The sequence below is a fragment of the Coregonus lavaretus genome (genome assembly GCF_964263955.1).
Source record: "Coregonus lavaretus genome assembly, chromosome: 36".
Lineage (NCBI taxonomy): Eukaryota > Metazoa > Chordata > Actinopteri > Salmoniformes > Salmonidae > Coregonus > Coregonus lavaretus.
The window spans coordinates 11,748,903-11,776,436 of NC_140023.1; the positions used below are offsets into that span (position 1 = coordinate 11,748,903).

The 27,534-nt window shown below is 41.0% G+C and overlaps 1 protein-coding gene across 1 annotated transcript in view; it reads right to left on the minus strand.

Annotated features, from left to right (window-relative positions):
- Positions 1-27,534, minus strand: part of LOC311110814 (protocadherin-15-like) — a gene marked incomplete at both ends in the record, with an annotated part of 245,784 nt that overhangs the window by 46,178 nt on the left and 172,072 nt on the right. Inside the window, 2 exons of the mRNA XM_084153381.1 lie at positions 3,819-3,959; positions 4,561-4,670. Coding sequence (XP_084009507.1) covers positions 3,819-3,959; positions 4,561-4,670 — 251 coding nt within the window. The remainder of the gene's footprint in view (positions 1-3,818; positions 3,960-4,560; positions 4,671-27,534) is intronic.

Sequence of the window (27,534 nt, forward strand, 5' to 3'; positions counted from 1 at the left end):
AAAACACCCCCAAAGCATAATGTTTCCACCTCCACGGTGGGGATGGTGTTCTTGGGGTCATAGGCAGCATTTCTCCTCCTCCAAACACGGCGAGTTGAGTTGATGCCAAAGAGCTCCATTTTGGTCTCATCTGACCACAACACTTTCACCCAGTTCTCCTCTGAATCATTCAGATGTTCATTGGCAAACTTCAGACGGGCATGTATATGTGCTTTCTTGAGCAGGGGGACCTTGCGGGCGCTGCAGGATTTCAGTCCTTCACGGCGTAGTGTGTTACCAATTGTATTCTTGGTGACTATGGTCCCAGCTGCCTTGAGATCATTGACAAGATCATCCCGTGTAGTTCTGGGCTGATTTCTCACCGTTCTCATGATCATTGCAACTCCACGAAGTGAGATCTTGCATGGAGCCCCAGGCCGAGGGAGATTGACAGTTATTTTGTGTTTCTTCCATTTGCGAATAATCGCACCAACTGTTGTCACCTTCTCACCAAGCTGCTTGGCGATGGTCTTGTAGCCCATTCCAGCCTTGTATAGGTCTACAATCTTGTCCCTGACATCCTTGGAGAGCTCTTTGGTCTTGGCCATGGTGGAGAGTTTGGAATCTGATTGATTGCTTCTGTGGACAGGTGTCTTTTATACAGGTAACAAGCTGAGATTAGGAGCACTCCCTTTAAGAGTGTGCTCCTAATCTCAGCTCGTTACCTGTATAAAAGACACATGGGAGCCAGAAATCTTTCTGATTGAGAGGGGGTCAAATACTTATTTCCCTCATTAAAATGCAAATCAATTTATAACATTTTTGACATGCGTTTTTCAGAATTATTTTGTTGTTATTCTGTCTCTCACTGTTGAAATTAACCTACCATTAAAATGATAGACTGATCATTTCTTTGTCAGTGGGCAAACGTACAAAATCAGCAGGGGATCAAATACTTTTTTCCCTCACTGTAGGTTATCAATGTTAAGATGTTTGCTCAATGTTCAAACAGACTCCTGCCATTATCAGATGGATATTTTTATGAAATCAATGAAATGTTGTTACTGTTATTAGTTCATTAATGTGTTTTACTCTGTCTAGCTTTCATCTAGATTCTTTAGATTTTAAAAGCTATGTTGACAGTAGGTTTAAAAATGTTTTAAATGTTTTAAAAATGGCAACATGTTAGTGATCTCAAAAGATAAAACATATGACACGTGATGCTTTTCACTCAACCCTGTTACATGATTTTCAACCCTGTTGCGGTGCATTCATCCCTGTTACGAGATTATTATTTTTACATTTTTTATTAAATACACAAAATATAACATCAATAGTGTTTTTATTGTGTGTATTAATTCAGGGTAAATAAGGCTATTTCAATTTTGTCAGGAATTACGCAGCATTCTTGCACATTTCTTGCGAAAATGTGGAGTTAGATTAGAAATTTCTTCATCGTAAACTGGAAAGGATGGTGCTGGTCAGTTTTTCTTGATTTTCTCTTTAATTACAATATGCCATTATTTACAAGGGACATCTAAACTGTGAGATTATGCCAGAAGCTGATCTCAAGCTTATTGGAAAAATGAATAGTTGAATAACAAAATGACTGTGACGGGGTTGAATTAAATTGGGACTTGTTTGAGAAAATAATACAGAATAATAACTTAATACTCTACATTGAGATGGGAAAAGGTATTTTCTATCAAGTACACACATTACTTTGTCACATCAAATAAAAAAAAGCTTAAGATTTTAATGTTCATTGTTTCATCCTCCTCAATCACAAAAGGCACCGAATCTGTAGAATGACCCAAATGTGTGTGTGTGTGTGTGTGTGTGTGTGTGTGTGTGTGTGTGTAATGATGTTAATTGGTCTGTGACAATCTGACAATTCCGCCATGTTCTGCTCTGATTATTTGAACTCAATAAAGTTGTAAAACATAATGAAAAATCACACGGCGGCCTGCTCTGCATTCGAATAATTACAGATATGAGGTGAAGAGGGTTTATCTGATGTGGGCCAAAAAGTATTTTACCCCACAATGGGGGGCAGTTAGCCTAGAAGTTAAGACCGTTGGGCCAGTAACCAAAAGGTTGATGGTTCGAATCCCTGAGCCGACTAGGTGGAAAAACTGTCGATGTGCCCTTGAAGAAGGTACTTACACCTAATTGCTCCTGTAAGTTCTTCTGGATAAGAGTGTCTGCTAAATGACTAATAATTGTATAAATATGCCTTGATTTCCTCTTAATACCAAGGACAACCACATTACAGTGGCTTGTGAAAATATTCACCCCCCTTGGCATTTTTCCTATTTTGTTTCCTTACAACTTGGAATTAAAATTGATTTTTTGGGGGTTTGTATCATTTGATTTACACAACATGCCTACCACTTTGAAGATGCAACATATTTTTGATTGTGAAACAAAAAAGAAATAAGACAAAAAAACAGAAAACTTGAGCGTGCATAACTATTCACCCCCCCAAAGTCAATACTTTGTAGAGCCACCTTTTGCAGCAATTACAGCTGCAAGTCTCTTGAGGTATGTCTCTATAAGCTTGGCACATCTAGCCACTGGAATTGTTGCTCATTCTTCAAGGCAAAACTGCTCCAGCTCTTTCAAGTTGGATGGGTTATGCTGGTGTACAGCAATCTTTAAGTCATACCACAGATTCTCAATTGGATTGAGGTCTTTGCTTTGACTAGGCCATTCCAAGACATTTAAATATTTCCCCTTAAACCACTTGAGTGTTGCTTTAACAGTATGCTTAGGGTCATTGTCCTGCTGGAAGGTGAACCTCCGTCCCAGTCTCAAATCTCTGGAAGACTGAAACAAGAATTTCCCTGTATTTAGCGCCATCCATCATTCCTTCAATTCTGACCAGTTTCCCAGTCCTTGCTGATGAAAAACATTCCCACAGCATGATGCTGCCACCACCATTCTTCACTGTGGGGATGGTGTTCTCCGGGTGATGAGAGGTGTTGGGTTTGCGCCAGACATAGCGTTTTCCTTGATGGCCAAAAAGCTCAATTTTAGTTTCATCTGACCAGAGTACCTTCTTCCATATGTTTGGGGAGTCTCCCACATGCCTTTTGGCTTTGCAGCTCCTTCAGGGTTATCTTTGGTCTCTTTGTTGCCTCTCTGATTAATGTCCTCCTTGCCTGGTTTTGGTGGGCGGCCCTCTCTTGGCAGGTTTGTTGTGGTGCCATATTCTTTCCATTTTTTAATAATGGATTTAATTGTGCTCTGTGGGATGTTCAAAGTTTCGAATATTTTTTAATAACCCAACCCTGATCTGTACTTCTCCACAACTTTGTCCCTGACCTGTTTGGAGAGCTCCTTTGTCTTCATGGTGCCGCTTGATTGGTGGTGCCCCTTGCTTAGTGGTGTTGCAGACTCTGGGGCCTTTCAGAACAGGTGTACATATACTGAGATCATGTGACAGATCATGTGACACTTAGATTGCACACAGGTGGACTTTATTTAACTAATTATGTGACTTCTGAAGGTAATTGGTTGCACCAGATCTTATTTAGGGGCTTCATAGCAAAGGGTGTGAATACATATGCATGCATCACTTTTCCGTTATTTATTTTTAATAATTTTTTGAAACAAGTTATTTTTTTCATTCCACTTCACCAATTTGAACTATTTTGTGTATGTCCATTACATGAAATCCAAATAAAAATCCATTTAAATTACAGGTTGTAATGCAACAAAATAGGAAAAATGCCAATGGGGATGAATACTTTTGCAAGGCACTGTATCTAGCTGGAAAGGTGAGCACTTGATGTAGTGTCCCAGCCCCCTACACCAGTTCAATACCCCCCTCTTACATTTGGAGGGAACCCGCAGTTGGGCCATGACCACGACCATGGAGTCAGCCTGGACCCTGAGCACGTAGCTGGTGACATTCTCATAATCCAGAGTCTTAGCCGTGGAGATAACACCTGTCCGGTTATTCACTTGGAACTGACCTGCAACCAATCAAAAAACTATCAGTACAACATGACGAAGATATTGGCAGCACTCACTGAAAGGATCAACATTGGATTAAAAAAATAGGTTAATTTTGCATCTGTGGGTGTGCCAACTGCCAACCAGAAAGATTATAACCTATCCTTTTTTTATTTTGACATTTTGCAGCCTGCTGCTGATACTGTACATGCACACACTGTTTAAGTGTGATGCAGTTCACTAGCCCCATTTTACATTTAATTTCACTACTTCCAGATGCTCAGGTTTAAAGCACTAATTTAGGACATTCCCAAGTCGATGCATTAATCAGGAGTAGACTGTGCATCACACATTGACGAAGACTATTGCACGTTAACTTCATAGACAATGGAAATAGACTGTGATAAAAGGAAACTTCCACTGTGGTAAAAAATAGTTACTTTAACAATAGTTACTTTTACCACAAGTAAAGTGCAGCCAATTTTTTGTTTCAGGCCATTTCTCTGCAATTTCCATGGATTGTACATTATTGCAAGAAAGTAAGACAGAAATGTGACCTTTTCCTATTTTGGCGAGTGTTTATTTTATCTATAGCACTGGAAGGTACATTTCTGCACTTACCACCTTCGTTTCCTCCCACAATGGAGTAGAAGATTGTCTGGTTCATGGCGGCTGCCAGGATGCTGCCCACCGGTCTGCCTACTGGGGCCAGCTCACTGACAGGAGCAAACCTGGAGACAGAGATGACATCCAATATGACTAAATATCCCTGGACACATTACCACTGACAACTTCCACTGAAAAAATCCATTGTGACAAAATCAAATTCTTTGACACTATGCGCCTTACCACCACATTTAGCAGACACACTGTTGAATATGGCACAAATGAAAATTGCACTAAAGGAAACTATATTCAAACATTCAAAGTTTCTACAATAGCAATTATCACTTTATCTTAGCTTGACAAGTTCAAGTGCACATTAAGTCGATGTCTTCAGGTTGTCAAGATAAAAAAAAGTTTGCAACAATGTCCTTAATATTTAACATTTCCTCTATTGTGCTGTGAATAGCATGAGATAGCCTGAGTTGTTATTTCCATAATAGGAGAGACAATGGCTAATAACAGCTAACATCCATGGCTGACTATCACACATAAAGAATGCATTCTCATCCACATCTACGACAGATAAGCTTATCATGTGTCTCAATAGAAATAGCGGATGCCATAAATAGCGCTGAATGCTAGCTCGGCAGAGTGTCGGCATGGGGTGATTTAAGTTGATAATGCCATCTTACTGTGTGTGCTTTTGTAATACTGTCAGTGTGTGTGTGTGTGTGTGTGTGTGTGTCTCGGTTTGCTTCAAGACTAGTCCCACTTCAGCCTACAGTCAATCATATCAAGAGATAAAAAGCTTTCCCTTGTGAAAGCTTTGTGGGGAAAAGTAGCGATCAAATCATAAGGTGTAGGAGTTGTATTCTATTATGTACAATAAATTCCATTCAGTGTCAGGGATACAGAACCTTCCGCAGTAGAGGAAGTGAAAGATAAAGAAGTGTCTCCCAGCTGTAAACCAAATTGGCAACCCAAGGCAGTTTAAACCACCGCGTCAACGCTGTCATTTCATTACTCCTTCTTGTCTTCCCTGACCCCCATGAGTTCCATGCATATTATAGCATCAATAATAAAGCAAGCCTTCAGGTAAGAACAAACGTCAAAACAGAGTCAGACTTTTACTCCAGGGTTTGTTCTTATAAAAGTGATTTAATAAGAGGAACCACAGAGGAGATCCATTTCCCATATTGAACGTGGAGGTCAGTATGAGGCATTTGCACTGGGAAAAAGATAAAGCCATCTCCTTTACAACAACTGGCTTTATTCATGAGACACATACAGTAAGTGTATGATATAATATTAGTACAACTATCCCTGCTAGACAACATGCAACAACCGTTTGACTGTCAGGGAGATAAACTGAAGAAGTGAGAGATGAAAGTGTCTTACATTTAATCTAAAAGTGAATATCAGGTGGCTTAGAAAACAATGTGTATCTAAGGAAACAATGTATTGAGAGACAGAAGGTCAATAGTAATTTTGATACAGCATGTGCAGAAATCTGTAATAATTTCCACTGAGACAGCATACCTTCCTGTGTACTTATGCAAAGCATGGACATTAAGTCCTGACATTGAACAAATTCTAGTATCACATCAGTAAGCATGCATGGATGAATAAATCACAGCTCCAATTCACACCTGGGTTCTTGCTGTCTAAGCCTTTCACAGACTTTTGCTATAATTACAGACCCTCTGCTTCACACTCACTATGAATCAAGCCTATCCATGAGAAGTGTGCTCTTTGTAGAAGCTTTAAGAAGGATAATGGAGAGAAAGTTGGCAAAGGCCAACACAGACTAAATGACAAGCCATTAAATTGTTACGGAAGCTAATGCTCTGAGGTGCTGCTGTGTGAGATCATAGCTTTCACCCGGATTTACCTGGTCAGTGTATGTCATGGAAAGAGCGGGTGTTCTTAATGTTTTGTACACTCAGTGTACAACGGTACTGTGTACTAATGACTCTGTTGCCCATTGACACTAATGTGTAGGAGTGCAGCAGCAGAGCAACAGGCTTACAGGGTTGAAGCTAATATGTTGCTGCCTGGACATGAAGTCAAACATCGGATGAGATTGTGAATTGAGGCTAATGCTACTATAAGTACTAAATGCTGCTAGTTGAAGCTAAAGGGTTGCAGACCACTGTGTGATCACACTCTCCGTAGCCGATGTGAGTAAGACCTTTAAACAGGTTAACATTCAGAAAGCCGCAGGGCCAGACGGATTACCAGGACGCGTACTCAGAGCATGCGCTGACCAGCTGGCAAGTGTTTTCACTGATATTTTCAACCTCCCCCTGACCCAGTCTGTAATACCTTTCAAGCAGACCACCATAGTCCCTGTGCCCAAGAACGCCAAAGTAACCTCTCTAAATGACTATCGCCCCACAGCACTCACATCTGTAACCATGAAATGCTTTGAAAGGCTTTTCATGGCTCACATCAACACCATCATCCAAGACACCCTGGACCCACTCCAATTCGCATACTGCCCCAAGAGATCCACAGATGACGCAATCTCTATTGCACTCCACACTGCCCTTTCCCACCTGGACAAGAGGAACACCTATGTGAGAATGCTGTTCATTGACTACAGATCAGCGTGCAACAGCATAATGGCCTTCAAGCTCATCACTAACCTAAGGACCCTGGGGCTGAACACCTCTCTCTGCAACTGGATCCTGGATTTCCTGACGGGCCGCCCCCTGGTTGTGAGGTTAGGCAACAACAAATCTGCCACACTGACCTTCAACACTGGGGCCCCTAAGGGGTGTGTGCTTAGTCCCCACGACTGCGTGGCCGCGCACGACTCCAACACCATCATTAAGTTTGCTGATGATGACACGCCGGTGGTAGGCCTGATCACCGACAACGATGAGACAGCCTTTAGGAAGGAGGTCAGAGACCTTGCAGTGTGGTGACAAGACAACAACCTCTACCTCAACGTCAGCAAGACAAAGGAGCTGATCATGGATTACACGAAACGAAGGGCCAAGCACGCCCCCATTCACATTGACAGGGCTGTAGGTCCTGAGCTTCAAGTTCTCGGTGTCCACATCACTAAGGATCTATCATTGTCCACACACACCAACACAGTTGTGAAGAGGGCATGACAACGCCTCTTCCCCCTCAAGAGGCTGAAAAGATTTGTCATGGGCCCTCAGATCCTCAAGAAGTTCTACAGCTGCACCACTTAGAGCATCTTGACTGGCTGCATCCCCGCTTGTTATGGCAACTGCTTGGCATCCATACAGCAAGGCGCTACAGAGGGTAATGTGTATGGCCCAGTACATCATTGGGGCCGAGCTCCCTGCCATCCAGGACTTCTATACTAGACGGTGTCAGAGGAAGGCCCTAAAAATGGTCAAAAACTCCAGCCACCCAAGTCATAGACTGTTTTCTCTGCTACCGCAGGGCAAATGGTACCGATGCATCAAGTCTGGAACCAACAGGACCCTGAACAGCCTTTACCCCAAGCCATAAGACTCGTTATAGTTCATTATATAGTTAACCAAATAGCTACCTGGACTATCTGCATTGACCCAACTTTTTTGACACATCACATACTCTGCTGCTACTGTTTATTACTTATTCCTAGTTACTGTATATGTACATACACTATATATACAAAAGTATGTGGACACCCCTAAATTAGTGGATACGGTTATTTCAGCCACACCCGTTGCTGACAGGTGTATAAAATTGAGCACACAGCAATGCAATCTCTATAGACAAACATTGGCAGTAGAATGGCCCATACTGAAGAGCTCAGTGACTTTCAACGTGGCACCATCATAGGATGCCACCTTTCCAACAAGTCAGTTCGTCAAATTTCTACACTGCTAGAGCTGCCCCGGTCAACTATGAGTGCTGTTATTGTGAAGTGGAAACGTCCAGGAGCAACAATGGCTCAGCCGCAAAGTGGTAGGCCACACAAGCTCACAGAACGGGACCGCCGAGTGCTGAAGCGCGTAGCGCGTAGAAATCCTCTGTCCTCAGTTGCAACACTCACTACTGAGTTCCAAACTGCCTCTGGAAGGAAGGTCAGAACAAGAACTGTTCGTCGGGAGCTTCATGAAATGGGTTTCCATGGCCGAGCAGACGCACACAAGCCTAAGATCACCATATGCAATGCCAAGCGTCAGCTGGAGTGGTGTAAAGCTCGCCGCCATTGGACTCTGGAGCAGTGGAAACGCATTCTCTGGAGTGATGAATCACACTTCACCATCTGGCAATCCGACGGACAAATCTACATTTGGCAGATTCCAGGAGAACGCTATCTGCCCCAATGCGTAGTGCCAACTGTACTGTTTGTGGAGGATGAGTAATGGTGTGGGGCTGTTTTTCATGGTTCGGGCTAGACCACTTAGTTCCAGTGAAGGGAAATCATAACGTTACAGCATACAATTACATTCTAAACTTTGTGGCAACAGTTTGGGGAAGTTTCAGCTTGACAATGCCCCTGTGCACAAAGTGAGGTCCATACAGAAATGGTTGGTCGAGATCGGTTTGGAAGAACTTGACTGGCCTGCACAGAGCCCTGACCTCAACCCCATCGAACACCTTTGGGATGAATTGGAACGCGGACTGCGAGCCAGGCCTAATCGGCCAACATCAGTGCCTGTCCTCACTAATGCTCTTGTGGCTGAATGGAAGCAAGTCCCCACAGCAATGTTCCAACATCTAGTGGAAAGCCTTCCCAGAAGAGTGGAGGCTGTTATAGCAGCAAAGGGGGACCATCTCCATATTAATGCCCGTGATTTTGGAATGAGATGTTCGACGAGGAGATATCCACATACTTTTAGTAATGTAGTGTATCTACCTCAATTACAGTACCTCATAACCCTGTACATCGACTCAGTACTGGTGTATATAGCCAAGTTATTGTAGCTCATTGTTTATTTATTATTTTTTATTACGCATTTTACTTTTATTTTATTTCTCTATTTTCTTTCTCTCTGCATTGTTGGGAAAGGCCCGTAATTAAGCACTTCACTTTTAGTCTACACCTGTTGTTTACGAAGCATATGACAAATACATTTGGATTTGATTTGATTCAGGCTATCACGCGTTACGCTAACATGCTGCATTCCTGCTGAGACCACACTCCAGTGCAGAGCGGCCAGAGTTGACTGGTTGCGGTCGCGCTCAAAAGCAGCTTGGCCCGAGGGTGTTAGCGACTGAGAAATCCCAAAGGATGTGTGTGTGTGTGCATGAACAAGACAGAATACAGAGCACACCTACAATTTGGAGTTCAGTAGTCTGCAACCACCCCAAAACTGAACTGCAAAGGGACAACAACAAGTCAATCCAGGGGGACATGGCTAACAAGGAACTTAAATTAGTGTGAGCCAAACAAGTGGGTGTATTCTAGGATTCAATTATACATAGTCCAGAACCATGTAGCATGGAGGAGGGACAAGGGGGGCTGTTTCCAAAGCCTTTCATATTTAGATAAGATGAACAGGAAAATGAGGAGGGATGAACTCCCTGAGGGCGAGAGAGAAAGAGAGAGAGAGAGAGACAGAGAGAGAGAGAGAGAGAGAGAGAGAGAGTGAGAGAGACAGAGAGCGTGAGAGTGAAGAAAAAGAGGCACAGGCAGAGAGAGGAGGCGGTAAGAGAGAAACAGAGAAAAAGAGACAGAAAATGGGAGAGAAAAACAAGGACAGAAAGAGACTCTCTCCGTGTCAGCATGAGAGAGGGTGAATGACATGCCAGTGTGCAGAGCGTCACACAGAGGTGTCAGCGGGTGCCAGGCCCCGGGGCCAAACTCAGAGTGAAGTTGACGAGACATGGCAGAGGAATGCAAACCCTGCTGTGTGCCACAGGGGAGAATGTTATCTCTCTCTCTCTCTCTCTCTCTCTCTCTCTCTCTCTCTCTCTCTCTCTCTCTCTCTCTCTCTCTCTGTCTCTCTCTCTCTCTCTCTCTCAGCCTGTATTACATAATATAACAGGTTGAGTGAACACAGTGGGTCTGCAGCACAGAGGACAGAGTATATGAGTATATGACCCAGGTCATAGGTCCCTGGTAAGGTCTCTCCACACAATTTCGTATATTGCAGTACATGAGTCTAAAAGCCCTATGTACAGTTAGCACTGCGTAAAACATTCAAAACCACTGTGGGTTATCATAAGAACCACATTCATAAATATTGCATGGACATTCATAAATGTTGCATATATACAGAAGCGGATATGTTACTGCATAATCATTCTGTGCCTGGTGTTGTTGACACAAGCCGACACCTGCATTTTGTTCAGTATTTATGTATTAGGCAGTGATTGTGAAGGTGATAATTCTGCATAGTTTATGACTATGTTAGATGAGTGTTAAATAAGCCTAAAGGGGCTTTAAATCAAAGTAGAACTGATTTATTCAAGCCTTAACTTGGTTCAGGAAGTGTTTTAATCTCCTGCACCAGCTTAACCTGAGAGTGACTGATTGACTGGATATTTGGGTGTAAAAATATGGATGGACATATTGTACATTCAGATCCATAAGACAACACATTCAGACTGACGTGGCTTCAGTAAGTTACACATGGAAAGTTAGTATCTCCTCTCCGTGGTATTGCCATGTACTTGCTTTTTGTTTTTGTTTTTGACTGCACTGGGCCTTTGAGAAGAGACCTTTTGAATCCAGGCTCCATTCCTTCTATTAAGAGGACATGGCTTTTTATATTAGGCAGCCACGGCACAGTAAATTCAGTCATGCTGCAGGATTTGCACAGGGAATAGGCCTAATCCGTTAACCTGCACCTTATATTTTCACATTTCATTAGTGTATTTTTACACACCAATCCACTGGCTGAATACTAACTAGGTGCTATTATTAATTCCAAGGGCAGACTCATAGGTGTTGAGTTGTGTCTCATTGTGACTCCTAACAACCACATCAGTGAGCTGTGTGCTGATGGGGATACTAAAGCCAACAAACTGTATTTGTTAGCCTCCTTTACCTGCTGGGGTTGAAAGTTGAAGCCAATTCAATGTTATTCATTCAGGAAATAATGATCATATGAATACAATCATGCCCACTTTCTATGAAAAATGTGACTTAATGAAAACATGGACTTGACATCGACTTGACATTTACTTAAATTGGTTAAGTAAAATTTAAAAAATAACTTGTTTCAAAAAATTCTAAAAAATATATAACAGAAAAAATGGTGCGTGCATATGTATTCACCCCCTTTGCTATGAAGCCCCTAAATAAGATCTGGTGCAACCAATTACCATCAGAAGTCACACAATTAGTTAAATAAAGTCCACCTGTGTGCAATCTAAGTGTCACATGATCTGTCACATGATCTCAGTATATATACACCTGTTCTGAAAGGCCCCAGAGTCACACCACTAAGCAAGGGGCACCACCAAGCAAGCAGCACCATGAAGACCAAGGAGCTCTCCAAACAGGTCAGGGACAAAGTTGTGGAGAAGTACAGATCAGGGATGGGTTATAAAAAATATCTGAAACTTTGAACATCCCCCCATGGAGCACCATTAAATCCATTATTAAAAAATTGAAAGAATATGGCACCACAACAAACCTGCCAAGAGAGGGCCGCCCACCAAAACTCACAGACCAGGCAAGGAGGGCATTAATCAGAGAGGCGCGCGTAGGCAAGATGGCGTATTGAATAGAAAAGCGGTACAAACCACCTCAAGATAAAAACATAATATTCCAAATCAGTAAGTTAGACTAAATATTAGCATTTCATATATATGCAGTTAATATAATACAATCTGGATAATAACACAAAACAGATCATAAGACTAGAGAAATATATTGACAAATATTACAACAACACGCAATACCCAAACATGGCGGAAGATAAGCGAGGAGAGCAGATCCCCAAGAGGAAACGCGACTCGTCGACTGATACAGATGATATATGCTTTTACATTTACATTTACATCATTTAGCAGACGCTCTTATCCAGAGCGACTTACAAATAGGTGCATTCACCTCACAATCTTCTTTTCACCACTGGGTCTGGTAAGTGTGGAAAGCGACCTGTTGAAGTCGACAAATGACAAATTGGGCATACTAGAATTGGTCAGTAAGGACGTAAAAGAGTTGAAAGCGAGTCTTCAAATGAGTGACGAAAAAGCTTTGGTAATGGAGAAAGAAACCAAAAAATTAAAAGTGACAGTCTCTAAGATGGAAACAGACGTTAGGGAACTTAAAAAGGAGAACAACCTTCTGAAAGAAGCCTTACTAGACATCCAAACTAGATCGATGAGAGAAAATCTAGTACTTACGGGTATTCAGGAAAAGGAGGGAGAAATAACAGAGAATATTATGAAGGACTTCCTGCATACAGCGCTACAAATCCCACTCGAGGCTGTCGATAAAATCCAACTCGAACGTGTACACCGTTTCGGAAAAAGAGGACAGAAATATGAGCGCCCAATCGTTGCCAAATTTGCATTTATTAAGGATAAAGCAATGGTTAAAAGCCTAGGGAAAAGACATGCTGGCACGAAAATAGGCATGAATGATTGCAGAAAGGTGCAAAGTTCTGTATCCAATCTTCAAGGAAAACAGATTAAAAGGGAAATGTGTTGCACTCGTGGTGGATAAACTGTATATCGACAACCAAATGTTCAAAGACACAAAGACTACTCCATGGCTATTCTAAAAGTTGTAATAGAGGAGTCGAATAATGGAGCACCCAATCCTAGCAATGATAGGGATTGTAATATTAAAGAACATTTATAGTAAGTATAGTATTTTATAAAAGGATAAAACGATATAAAAAGAAACGATAACAAGCAGAATAATACATCTTTAAACACAAATAATTAGAACATGGCTTTTTTGGCGGGCGGTTCTTGTTTTGGCGGATGGTTGTTGTGGTCGGTTCTGTGTTCTCTCTGGCGTCCTTTCCCCATTGCGGCAGGTGTGGATGCGGGTGCGTTTGCATGCTCGGCCCATTTCTTCCGCAGTCAACCATGTGGTGTGCATTTTTGTGTTTGAAAAGGTGCGCCGTTAAGTGAGTGAGAGGGGAAATGGTTGCATATCCCAGAGCCAACGGGGGTCTATGAGCAGGGGTAGTGAGAGAGAGCTTTCAATTTTGTATAGATGTGGGATATACATTGTTAAATATAGTATACATCTAATCTAATGTTTTATTGTCCTATCATGATGGAAAGATCCCTAACCCTATATCCTGGACACCCATCTGAGCGACCTATACACCAAAGAGAAGTTCCCATCTATTTTATGGACCTGCTGTGAGTATGCAGCCTAAACAGATAAATAAATGCGGTCAGAGACCTACTTGAGCCAGAGCCCCCTGATGGGAGAGCATTATACTGTATACAAGGAAATTCTCAAAGCTGCTAATGAGAACCTTGACGACCTTTTACCTAGCCAGTGGGGATTCTGGTGGGGTACCCCCACCCAGGTAGTGGCAGTGCTGGCAACACTGGCTGCAGTAACCCATAGGGAGGGGGTCATACTCGGACAATCAGAGAGGGGGTTTATCATTGTGGCCCAGGTGGCACAAAATAATCAAAGGTCTGACTGCACGGAGATGCTTGGGAAAATGGTTACAACAGGGGATCAGAGTGTTTGTGTCTCAGGTGAAGAGGGTGGATCTGATCTCCATCACCTAGGACTTGACATAGATTAAGTAGATTAATCAAATCTCACATTGTTGTCAATTTCTGCTCAATCTGCATGCTTTCTCAATCAGCTTTAACTGTATGTGCACTCGTAAATCAGGTCCTTTCTTGAGTTGGGCTCTGGGATATAACAGCCATTGAGTATCTGATTTTATGGTGGATTGTGGAGGAGGGGGGTTGAGTGTGTTGGAGTATGTGAGTATGTGCGTGTGTGTTTGTCCGGCATCGGTTGTGGGAGGGGGGGGGGGGGTGTATGGGATGGACAACGGGAATTATTTGCTAGGACAATAATTGCTTGTGAATAAATTAAATGTAATACAATGGCAATCCGGGTTATATGTTAAAATCCTACGCATGAACTGCCGACATTATTACGTATTAATTGATAATTATGGAAAATAGGATATGCATCATTTTTTAAAAATAGTTATATATATATATATATATATATATATATATATATATATATATATATATATATATATATATATATATAGGTGACAGCATTGGAAATGCTTTTGGCGGTTAATCTGCTTCTGTTTTGTGGGTGGCACTGTCTGCTGTTTTCGATGGATGGGTCCTGGCCTCTCAGGACCTTAGGGATCCGGAGGGACGTGGGTGGGATGCCGATAACCGGGATGACGGCTCAACTTGGGATGGGGAATGGCTTTAGCGGGGGAATTAGTGGAGAACAATTGAAGGGTTACTCAGTAGCAATGCAAATATCACGGTACAGCTATATGGACACTCAATCATTACGGTATTTTTTATTGGTACATTTACAAACATATATAATGATAAATATACTTGAAACGTGTATCTCATTATGGTGTATGGTGAAATAAGTATAGCCAGTTATAATTGTACTGGCTTAGCTGATAATAACAAAAGAAGAACAATATTTACATGGCTCAAAGAGAAGGAATATAATATTTATTGTATACAGGAAACTCATTCAACAATTCGAGATGAAGTGGAAAAGGGAATGGGGGGGAATATACTTCTCCCATGGGCAAAGAAATTCTAAAGGGGTGATGATATTAACTAATAGTAATTTCGATCCGAATGTGCAAATTGTCCAAATAGATACGCAAGGTAGATGGATTATTTTAAATATGTTATTGGACCATAAACAGATATGGCTCATTAACCTTTACGGACCAAATAATGATGATCCACACTTCTTTGACAATATATATATATATAATAAATTATCAACCCTGCAAGCAATTCAAGACATTATTATTATGGTAGGGGATTATAATACTGTTTTAAATAGCTCCATGGACCGTAAAGGAAATCACACCACAAACAATCACCCACATGCTCTTAAGGAAATTGTGAATGTCATGGATACATTAGAAATAGTAGATATATGGAGGCTTAAATATACTGATCTAGTGAGATATACATGGCGGAGACTCAATCAAGCTAGTCGTATTGATTTATTTCTTATCTCATTCTCATTGGCACCAAAAGTTTAAAAAGTGTTGATAGGGGACAGAATGCGGTCGGACCATCATATAATTGGCATATACATTACTCTTACTGAATTTCCACGTGGGCAAGGATATTGGAAATGTAATCAAAGCCTATTGGATGATAATTTATTTATAATTAGAACAAATATCTTTTTTGATATACTAAGAGGACCGTTATTAGCATGTTTTAACCACTCCTATGTAAATGGTAGATTATCTGACACTAAAGAAGAAGGTCTGATCTCATTATTACTGAAACAGGATACAAGTGGAAAATATAAAGATCCAGTCCATTATAAAAATTGGAGGTCCCTTACACTTCAGTGTTGTGATGCAAAAATTCTAGCAAAATGTATAGCGCATAGAATTAAAAAGGTATTGTCGGATATTATTCATTCTAATCAGACAGGTTTTTTACATGGAAGATACATTGGAGATAATATAAGGCAAGTATTGGAAACAATAGAACACTATGGAAAATGTGGGAAACCAGGCCTGCTATTCATAGCAGACTTCGAAAAGGCATTTGATAAAGTACGACTGGGGTTTATATATAAATGCCTGGAGCATTTCAATTTTGGAGAATCTCTTATAAAAAGGGGTCAAAATCATGTATAATAACCCTAGGTAAAATAGTAAATAATGGCTATTTCTCAGAAAGTTTTAAACTGTCAAGAGGAGTGAAACAAGGTTGTCCACTATCGGCATATCTATTTATTGTGGCCATCGAGATGTTAGCTATTAAAATCAGATCCAATAATAATATCAGAGGATTAGAAATCCAGGGCTTAAAAACAAAGGTGTCATTGTACGCTGATGATTCATGTTTTATTTTAAATCCACAACTAGAATCCCTCCACAGCCTCATAGAGGATATAGATACATTTTCTAACCTATCTGGATTACAACCAAATTATGACAAATGTACTATATTACGTATTGGATCACAAAAAAATACAATTTTTACATTACCATGTAGTTTACCAATAAAATGTTCTGATGGTGATGTGGATATACTCGGAATACATATCCCAATGGAAATGAATGATCTCACTTCAAAAATAGATAAGATCTTGCTACCATGGAAAGGTAAATACCTGTCAATTTGTGGAAAAATCACCCTGATTAACTCTTTAGTATTATCCCAGTTTACCTATTTGCTTATGGTCTTGCCTACGCCTAGCGAACAGTTTTTTAAATTATATGAGAAAAAAAAAACAATTTTATTTGGAATGGCAAGCCAGACAAAATTAAAAGGGCCTATTTATATAATGAATATGAATTCGGAAGACAGAAATTATTAAATATTAAAGCATTAGACCTATCACTAAAAGCTTCAGTCATACGAAAGTTATACTTAAATCCGAACTGGTTCTCAAGCAAATTAGTAAGAATGTATCACCCAATGTTCAAGAATGGCCTTTTTCCGTTTATTCATATTACAACCTCTCATTTTCAGTTATTTGAAAAGGAAATAATCTCCCAAATATCACTATTTCTAAAACAAGCCATAGAAAGTTGGTTACAATTTCAATTTAATCCTCCAGAAATGACAGAACAAATAATGCAACAAATATTGTGGTTAAATTCAAATATACCAATTGACAAAAAACCTTTATTTTTTGACAGAATGTTTAAAAAAGGTATAATCTTCGTAAATGATATCATCGGTAGGACTGGTGGAGTTACGTTGCACATGCAGCTAACAAAAACATGTGGAAATGTCTGCTCTACCCAAAATTACAACCAAATAATTGCAGCCTTACCGCAAAAGTGGAAGAGGAAAGTGGAAGGGGGAGAAAGTAAGGAACTTGTCTGTCGGCCTTGCATTAAAGAACATAATTGGTTAAGGAAAACTGTGATTAATAAGAAAGTATATCTGTTTCACTTAAGGACCAAAGGATTGACAGCCATCCCATATAAATTGCAAAATAGTTGGGAAGAGATTTTTGACGTACCGATCCCATGGCATTGTGTTTATGAACTGACACGCAAAACGACACCGGATTCAAAAATTAGAATCTTTCAATTTAAATTATTATATAAAATTCTTGCTACCAATAGAATGTTATTTATATGGGGGATACAATCTTCCCAGCTCTGCAGATTTTGCTGTGAAGACACAGAATCATTAGATCATTTGTTTTGGTTCTGTCCATTTGTAGCTTGTTTTTGGACACAGGTCCAGGAATGGCTAAAGGATTGCAATATTTACCTGGAGCTAACCTTGCAGATAGCATTACTGGGTGATTTGAAAAGTCATAGTCAATCGATCAATAATATAATAATACTTTTAGCAAAAATGTTTATTTTTAATTCACAGTCTGTAGAAGCAATGAGAATAGAAAGGTTCATAACTTTTGTAAAACATCACAGTAAGGTTGAAATATATATGGCAAATAGAAATCCTATATGGATGGTGTTAAAAGATAGATGGGAGGTATTGAATGGAGTTGAAGGATGGGACTAATAACAAATAACAATAAATAATAACAAGATAACTAATAATGTAAGCATACTGTGTCCATAATAAGTATATAGGTTGTATGTTGGGAGCTTTTGGGAAAGAGCACAGTTAGAAAGATATGGCATATAGAAGCAAACCGGATGGACATCATGAAAATGATCAGAGAGGTTGAGAGTAGAACAAGTTCAGTAGCAAAAACAAATAAAATAGAATTATTGTAAAATTGATCGTGTCCATAAGGTGTAGATAGTAAGTATAGGCTGGAAGTAGAGGCCTGGGCATTGTTGTTCACTAATTTACCCCAAGTAGGGAAAGGATGGCGGGGTTGAAAAGTAATAAAGGGGAGTATATATATAAAAAACATGGGGGATTGGAAGTGATGCAGACATTTACATTGATGGAAGTTACAATCTATCTGCAATATTAAGCTGATCTACCCCAAAAAAATAAATAAAAAAAATAGACCAAAGATAACCCTGAAGGAGCTGCAAAGCTCCACAGCGGAGATTGGAGTATCTGTCCATAGGACCACTTTAAGCCGTACACTCCACAGAGCTGGGCTTTACAGAAGAGTGGCCAGAAAAAAGCCTTTGCTTAAAGAAAAAAATAAGCAAACACGTTTGGTGTTCGCCAAAAGGCATGTGGGAGACTCCCCAAACATATGGAAGAAGGTACTCTGGTCAGATGAGACTAAAATTGAGCTTTTTGGTCATCAAGGAAAACGCGATGTCTGGCGCAAACCCAACACCTCTCATCACCCCGAGAACACCATCTCTACAGTGAAGTATGGTGGTGGCAGCATCATGCTGTGGGGATGTTTTTCATCGGCAGGAACTGGGAAACTGGTCAGAACTGAAGGAATACAGGGAAATTCTTGAGGGAAACCTGTTTCAGTCTTACAGAGATTTGAGACTGGGAGGTTCACCTTCCAGCAGGACAATGACCCTAAGCATACTGCTAAAGCAACACTCAAGTGGTTTAAGGGGAAATATTTAAATGTCTTGGAATGGCCTAGTCGAAGCAAAGACCTCAATCCAATTGAGAATCTGTGGTATGACTTAAAGATTGCTGTACACCAGCATAACCCATCCAACTTGAAAGAGCTGGAGCAGTTTTGCCTTGAAGAATGAGCAAAAATTCCAGTGGCTAGATGTGCCAAGCTTGTAGAGAAATACCCCAAGAGACTTGCAGCTGTAAATGCTGCAAAAGGTGGCTCTACAAAGTATTGACTTTGGGGGGGGTGAATAGTTATGCACGCTCAAGTTTTCAGTTTTTTTGTTTTATTTCGTGTTTGAATCACAATAAAAAATATTTTGCATCTTCAAAGTGGTAGGCATGTTGTGTAAATCAAATGATACAAACCCCCCAAAAATCCATTTTAATTCCAGGTTGTAAGGCAACAAAATAGGAAAAATGCCAAGGGGGATGAATAGTTTCGCAAGCCACTGTATTTGACTCAGACATGCCTCCTTTCCAGTCAAACATTTCCTCATCTCCCACCCCTTCTAATGAGACTAGCCCCGATGCTCCCCCCTCTTTTTCCCCTGCCCAGCCATAAAGTTGCTCCCTGCAGGCGGTCACTGAGTATGAGGTGCTAAAGGACCTCCTTAAACTTGACCCCCAAAAAACCATCTGGGTCAGATGGTTTAGACCCTTTCTTCTTTAAGGTTGCTGCCCCATCATCATTTTTAACCCGTCTCTCTTCTCTGGGGAGGTTTCCATTGCTTCGAAGGCAGCCACGGTGCTTCCTTTATTTAAAGGGAGAGATCAAGCTGATCCTAACTGTTATAGGCCAATTTCTATTTTGCCCTGTTTATCGAAAGTGTTGGAAAAACTTGTCAATAATCAACTGACTGGCTTTCTTGATGTCTATAGTATTCTCCCTGGTATGCAATCTGGTTTCCGCTCAGGTTATGGATGTGTCACTGCAAACTTAAAGGTCCTAAATGATGTCACCATTGCCCTTGATTCTAAGCAATGTTGTGCTGCTATTTTTATTGACTTGGCCAAAGCTTTGATACGGTAGAACATTCTATTCTTGTGGGCCAGCTAATGAGTATTGGCGTCTCAGAGGGGTCTTTGGCCTGGTTTGCTAACTACCTCTCTCAAAGAGTGCAGTGTATAAAGTCAGAACATCTGCTGTCTCAGCCACTGCCTGTCACCAAGGGAGTACCCCAAGGCTCGATCCTAGGCCCCACGCTCTTCTCAATTTACATCAACAACATAGCTCAGGCGGTAGGAAGCTCTCTCATCCATTTATATGCTGATGATACAGTTTTATATTCAGCTGGCCCCTCCCAGGATTTTGTGTTAAACGCTTTACAACAAAGCTTTCTTAGTGTCCAACAAGCTTTCTCTGCCCTTAACCTTGTTCTGAACACCTCCAAAACAAAGGTCATGTGGTTTGGTAAGAAGAATGCCTCTCTCCCCACCAGTGTGATTACTACCTCTGAGGGTTTAGAGCTTGGGGTAGTCACCTCATACAAGTACTTGGGAGTATGGCTATACGGTACACTGTCCTTCTCTCAGCACATATCAAAGCTGCAGGCTAAGGTTAAATCTAGACTTGGTTTCCTCTATCGTAATCGTGCCTCTTTCACCCCAGCTGCCAAACTAACCCTGATTCAGATTACCATCCTACCAATGCTAGGTTACGGAGACGTAATTTATAGATCGGCAGGTAAGGGTGCTCTCGAGCAGCTAGATGTTCTTTACCATTCGGCCATCAGATTTGCCACCAATGCTCCTTATAGGACACATCACTGCACTCTATACTCCTCTGTAAACTGGTCATCTCTGTATACCCGTCACAAGACCCACTGGTTGATGCTTATTTATAAAACCCTCTTAGGCATCACTCCCCCCTATCTGAGATACGTACTGCAGCCCTCATCCTCCATATACAACACCCGTTCTGCCAGTCACATTCTGTTAAAGGTCTCCAAAACACACACATCCCTGGGTCGCTCCTCTTTTCAGTTCGCTGCAGCTAGCGACTGGAACGAGCTGCAAAAAACACTCAAACTGGACAGTTTTATCTCCATCTCTTCATTCAAAGACTCAATCATGGCCACTCTTACTGACAGTTGTGGCTACTTCGCATGATGTATTGTTGTTTCTACCTTCTTGCCCTTTGTGCTGTTGTCTGTGCCCAATAATGTTTGTACCATGTTTTGTGCTGCTACCATGTTGTGCTGCTGCCATGTTGTGTTGCTACCATGTTGTTGTCATGTTGTGTTGCTGCCATGTTGTTGTCATGTTGTGTTGCTGCCATGCTATGTCGTTGTCTTAGGTCTCTCTTTATGTAGTGTTGTGGTGTCTCTCTTGTCGTAATGTGTGTTTTGTCCTATATTTTTATTGTATTTTTTATGTTTAATCCCAGCCCTCGTCCCCGCAGGACGAGGGCAGGAGGCCTTTTGGTAGGCCGTCATTGTAAATAATAATTTGTTCTTAACTGAATTGCCTAGTTAAATAAAGGTTAAATAAAATAAAATGAATAAAATAAAAGGGACTGAATAGAAAACTTTCAAAATTAAAGGTAATATTTAGAGAGGAAGAGAGAGATGGAGAGGAATGAGGAGGGAGACATCGATGGGAGCTGATCCCCAAAACATTTAGGGTTTTAAGATCCAATAGTTTTTTGAAAAACGGTGCACTGAGAGACATATTATTATACAGCAATCCATTACGTAGAAAGTCAAGTCAACTCCATTGTGAAAAGCAACAGGATTGGTTTTATTTTCCCCCTAGTTTGTCTGAATCATAATGGCAGAGCGGACTAAAAGCCGGGAAAGATGTTGTGTTGTTGTTGCCTGTCAGCTGGAGAATATCGAAAGGCATTCATATATAAAAGAGGCATGTATGTGAGCACGTGTGTGTGTGTGTATATGCGCTTGCGTGAATGTGTGTGTGTTTGTGTGTGTACATGAGTGTACACGCTGCATGCTGATAAGTGTCAGCCTTGATCTGGCTCTTTGAAGCATAACGTCACATGACAGTTGAACATTGGAGCAGGTCACCAAGAGTCAGCCTCCACACTCTCAATGGTGTTCAGAACATGACCTACTACAAACACAGCCCCAAAACAACATTCTGGGTGACTGACATGCTGTGTGCATGTGTGTGTGTGCATGTGTGTGTGTGTGTGTGTGTGTGTGTGTGTGTGTGTGTGTGGTATTTATATTTAGCAGTCATTTACAATGGCAGTGGAGGGCAAATATTGCCACTCCAAACGAGCATGCCAATAGCAGTTCCCCTAATACCACAATTACAAAAAGAGCAGTTGAGGTTTTGTGAAGTGAGACAGACTGAATGGCATTAATTCTGGTGTATGAAGTCTCAGAATATCAAAAACACCTTAATGCTACTCCACACATTTCCTGGTACAATTTTCTCATTTTTAGAAATAATGTGTGGGCTGTATTAGAGGCCTCACAGGACAACTGATTAAAACGCCACCATCTTTCATTTACAGTGAGGGAAAAAAGTATTTAATCCCCTGCTGATTTTGTACGTTTGCCAACTGACAAAGACATGATCAGTCTATAATTTTAATGGTAGGTTTATTTGAACAGTGAGAGACAGAATAACAACAACAAAATCCAGAAAAACGCATGTCAAAAAATTTATAAATTGATTTGCATTTTAATTAGGGAAATAAGTGTTTGACCCCTCTGCTAAACATGACTTAGTACTTGGTGGCAAAACCCAATCACAGAGGTCAGACTTTTCTTGTAGTTGGCCACCAGGTTTGCACACATCTCAGGAGAGATTTTGTCCCACTCCTCTTTGCATATCTTCTCCAAGTCATTAAGGTTTCGAGCCTGACGTTTGGCAACTCGAACCTTCAGCTCCCTCCACAGATTTTCTATGGGATTAAGGTCTGGAGACTGGCTAGGCCACTCCAGGACCTTAATGTGCTTCTTCTTGAGCCACTCCTTTGTTGCCTTGGCTGTGTGTTTTGGGTCAATGTCATGCTGGAATACCCATCCATGACCCATTTTCAATGCCCTGGCTGAGGGAAGGAGGTTCTCACCCAAGATTTGACGGTAAAAAAAATAAAAAAAATAAAAAAGATTTGACGGTACATGGCGCCGTCCATCGTCCCTTTGATGCGGTGAATTTGTCCTGTCCCCTTAGCAGAAAAACACCCCCAAAGCATAATGTTTACACCTCCATGTTTGACGGTGGGGATGGTGTTCTTGGGGTCATAGGCAGCATTCCTCCTCCTCCAAACACGGCGAGTTGAGTTGATGCCAAAGAGCTCGATTTTGGTCTCATCTGACGACAACACTTTCACCCAGTTCTCCTCTGAATCATTCAGATGTTAATTGGCAAACTTCAGACGGCCCTGTATATGTGCTTTCTTGAGCAGGGGGACCTTGCGGGCGCTGCAGGATTTCAGTCCTTCACGGCGTAGTGTGTTACCAATTGTTTTCTTGGTGACTATGGTCCCAGCTGCCTTGAGATCATTGACAAGATCCTCCCGTGTAGTTCTGAGCTGATTCCTCACCGTTCTCATGATCATTGAAACTCCACGAGGTGAGATCTTGCATGGAGCCCCAGGCCGAGGGAGATTGACAGTTATTTTGTGTTTCTTCCATTTGCGAATAATCGCACCAACTGTTGTCACCTTCTCACCAAGATGCTTGGCGATGGTCTTGTAGCCCATTCCAGCCTTGTGTAGGTCTACAATTTTGTCCCTGACATCCTTGGAGAGCTCTTTGGTCTTGGCCATGGTGGAGAGTTTGGAATCTGATTGATTGATTGCTTCTGTGGACAGGTGTCTTTTATACAGGTAACAAAATGAGATTAGGAGCACTCCCTTTAAGAGTATGCTCTTAATCTCAACTCGTTACCTGTATAAAAGACACCTGGGAGCCAGAAATCTTTCTGATTGAGCGGGGGTAAAATACTTATTTCCCTAATTAAAATGCAAATCAATTTATAACATTTTTGACATGCGTTTTTCTGGATTTTGTTGTTGTTATTCTGTCTCTCACTGTTCAAATAAACCTACCATTAAAATTATAGACTGATCATTTCTTCGTCAGTGAGCAAACGTACAAAATTAGCAGGGGATCAAATACTTGTTTCCCTCACTGTAAACACAATATTAACACAATTACTTGTATTTTCTGTGTTCACACTAGAACCACAACCTAGAGTGCATTCGGAAAGTATTCAGACCCCTTGACTTTTTCCACATTTTGTTACTGTGATGAGCTGTGAATGAAGGAGTCAGGAGCAGGAGGTAAAACAACCAAGTCCAGAGTTTATTCCGTTTACATAAATACATCTTGTTACTCATGGTCTGAGAGTCTTTAGACTGCCTTTTGGCAAACTCCAAGCGGCTGTCATTGGTGGAGTGCTGCAGAGATGGTTGTCCTTCTGGAAGGTTCTCCCATCTCCACAGAGGAATTCTGGAGCTCTGTCAGTGACCATCGGGTTCTTGGTCATCTACCTGACCAAGGCCTTTCTCCCCCGATTGCTCAGTTTGGCCGGGTGGCAAGCTCTAGGAAGAGTCATGGTGGTTCCAAACTTCATCCATTTAAGAATGATGGAGGCCACTGTGCTCTTGGAGACCGTCAATGCTGCAGACATTTTTTGGTACCCTTCCCCAGATCTGTGTCTCGACACAATCCTGTCTCGGAGATCTACGGACAATTCCTTCGACCTCATGGCTTGGTTTTTACACTGACATACACTATCAACTGTGGGACCTTATATTGACAGGTGTGTGCCTTTCCAAATCATGTCCAATCAACTGAATTTAGCACAGGCGGACTCCAATCAAGTTGTAGAAACATCTCAAGGATGATCAATGGAAACAGGGTGCACCTGAGCTCAAGTTCGAGTCTCATATCCAAGGGTCTGAATATTTATGTAAATAATGTGTTTCAGTTTTTTATTTGAAATACATTTGCAAACATTTCTAAAAACCTGTTTTTGCTTTGTCATTATGGGGTATTGTGTGTAGATTGATGAGGATTTTCTTTTCTCCATCCATTTTAGAATAAGGCTGTAATGTAACAAAATGTGGAAAAAGGGAAGGGGTCTGAATACTTTCCGAATGCACTGTACTTCTTTTGAACGTCATGTGAATAAGCAATTGTAACATCTCTGCTTTTTAATTGTTTTATTTATCAAAAAGCGACTTTTCCAAATCCAGAGGTTCATCCAGGTCAGATGTTTTGATTTCTATACATTATCAGAAAGAGCAGATTGTAAGCTTTCTAGCACACCTACATTTGCCAAAAATGGGCTCTGTTTGGTAGAACAACCGCTGTTCCACACATTCCACACGTGAGCACTCGTAACACTCAGCAACAGTTTGGGTAACACTTTATTTTGATAGTCTGTAGTCCATCTGTAGATGCTCTATCTTCAGACTATCAGTAACATTTCAACTAACTATATACTAACCTAACCCTAATCCTAGCCCTTAATTTAACTGTAACCTTAGCAAGCAGTTGCTTATCAACATATAGTTTGTTGATAGTATGAGCATCTGTAGGGCATCTTGTGTCTTATGGACAGATACTCCAATCTCCGCTGTGGAGCTTTGCTTCTCCTTCAGGGTTATCTTTGGTCTCTTTGTTGCCTCTCTGATTAATGCCCTCCTTGCCTGGTCCGTGAGTTTTGGTGGGTGGCACTCTTTTGGCAGGTTTGTTGTGGTGCCATATTATTTTAATTTTTTAATAATGGATTTAATGGTGCTCTGTGTGATGTTCAAAGTTTTGGATATTTTTTTATAACCCAACCCTGATCTGTACTTCTCCTCAACTTTGTCCCTGACCTGTTTGGAGAGCTCCTTGGTCTTCATGGTGCCGCTTGCTTTGTGGTGCCCCTTGCTTAGTGGTGTTGCAGACTCTGGGGCTTTTCAGAACAGGTGTATATATACTGAGATCATGTGACAGATCATGTGACACTTAGATTGCGCACAGGTGGATTTTAATTAACTAATTATGTGACTTCTGAAGGTAATTGGTTGCACCAGATCTTATTTAGGGGCTTCATAGCAAAGGGGGTGAATACATATGCACGCACCAATTTTCTGTTATTTATTTTTTATACTTTTTTGAAGTCATTTTTTTCATTTCACTTCACCAATTTGGACTATTTTGTGTATGTCCATTACATGTAATCCAAATAAAAATCAATTTAAATTACAGGTTGTAATGTAACAAAATAGGAAAAACGCCAAGGGGGATGAATACTTTTGCAAGGCACTGTATATAGTCTAGGCTACTAATAACAGACTAGACTAGTAACATAATTAAACTCAAAATATGCTATTCTGTTCTTTTGAAATACATTTTCTTAGAACCATAATGTTTCTTAAACAAATATTAATGGACTTCTTTGTGTAATAAAATAGACGCCCAAGAGCGGCTATTGGTACTCGTCGAGGCCCAGCCATTCTAGTGTTAACTCTAAACTAATACACTTTTTCGGGCTTCTATTTCAATCAATTGCAATTGGACTTGGTATTTCCCCTATGTACATCCGAATTAACACTTTTCCAAATCTCCTCCTTCAGGCCTACAGAGAAAAGTGCAGTGTCAGTGCAGACATAGTCCAACGCAAAGCTAGCCGATATTAGCACAGAATGGTGTTTATTTTGCTGACTCACAAACTTGGTAAGGCGATTTAACAGTCAAGGCTGTCCAAACAAATGTCTCAGAAATCCACCAAAGAACATGAGCCTATTGCCCCCTTCTCAAAGTATAGTGCAAGGCAAGGGTCAGCATGCAGAGGACAGCATATTGTATCCCATCCTGTGGATCATGTTTCACTGGCTCATTTAACACACATGGGGAGGCCTCTCTGTCAAATGGAGGGATACTGTGGCTGGCTGTGACTTGGTTGTTTGTCTTAACCTGCCCGCGGTGCCTTGTAGACAGACAAATGCCATCCTCCATGGCTGATGACAGGACTATCTAGCATGCATGCACTCATGGACACACAGACATACAGTATAGCTTTTTTTCTTGAATTTTCTTGAATTTTTGGGGATCGAAAAATTATTCCCATTCAAAATCCTAATTTCCCTAACCCCCTAAACCTAATACACACACACACACACACACAGATAATATATTTTTGAATGATTATATAGTCGGCTACCATCACCTCTTTTACGGAAGTACAGAACCAGAGAAAGGTTTTTGTAAAGGTTTGTCAGTATGGCATTGACCTTCTGTGGACAGCGTGATATGAGCAGCGTCTGCTACTTAGCGCCTGTATACAGTATGACTGACATAAGATGCCTGTCTGCTTTGCAGGGTGAGGTAAAGGACAGCACTTTTAAGTCTTCAGTAGAATATCAAACATAAACTGCAGGTACAAATAAAATAATACATTATGTACGGCCATGGATTATCCTTTACTGTGAAT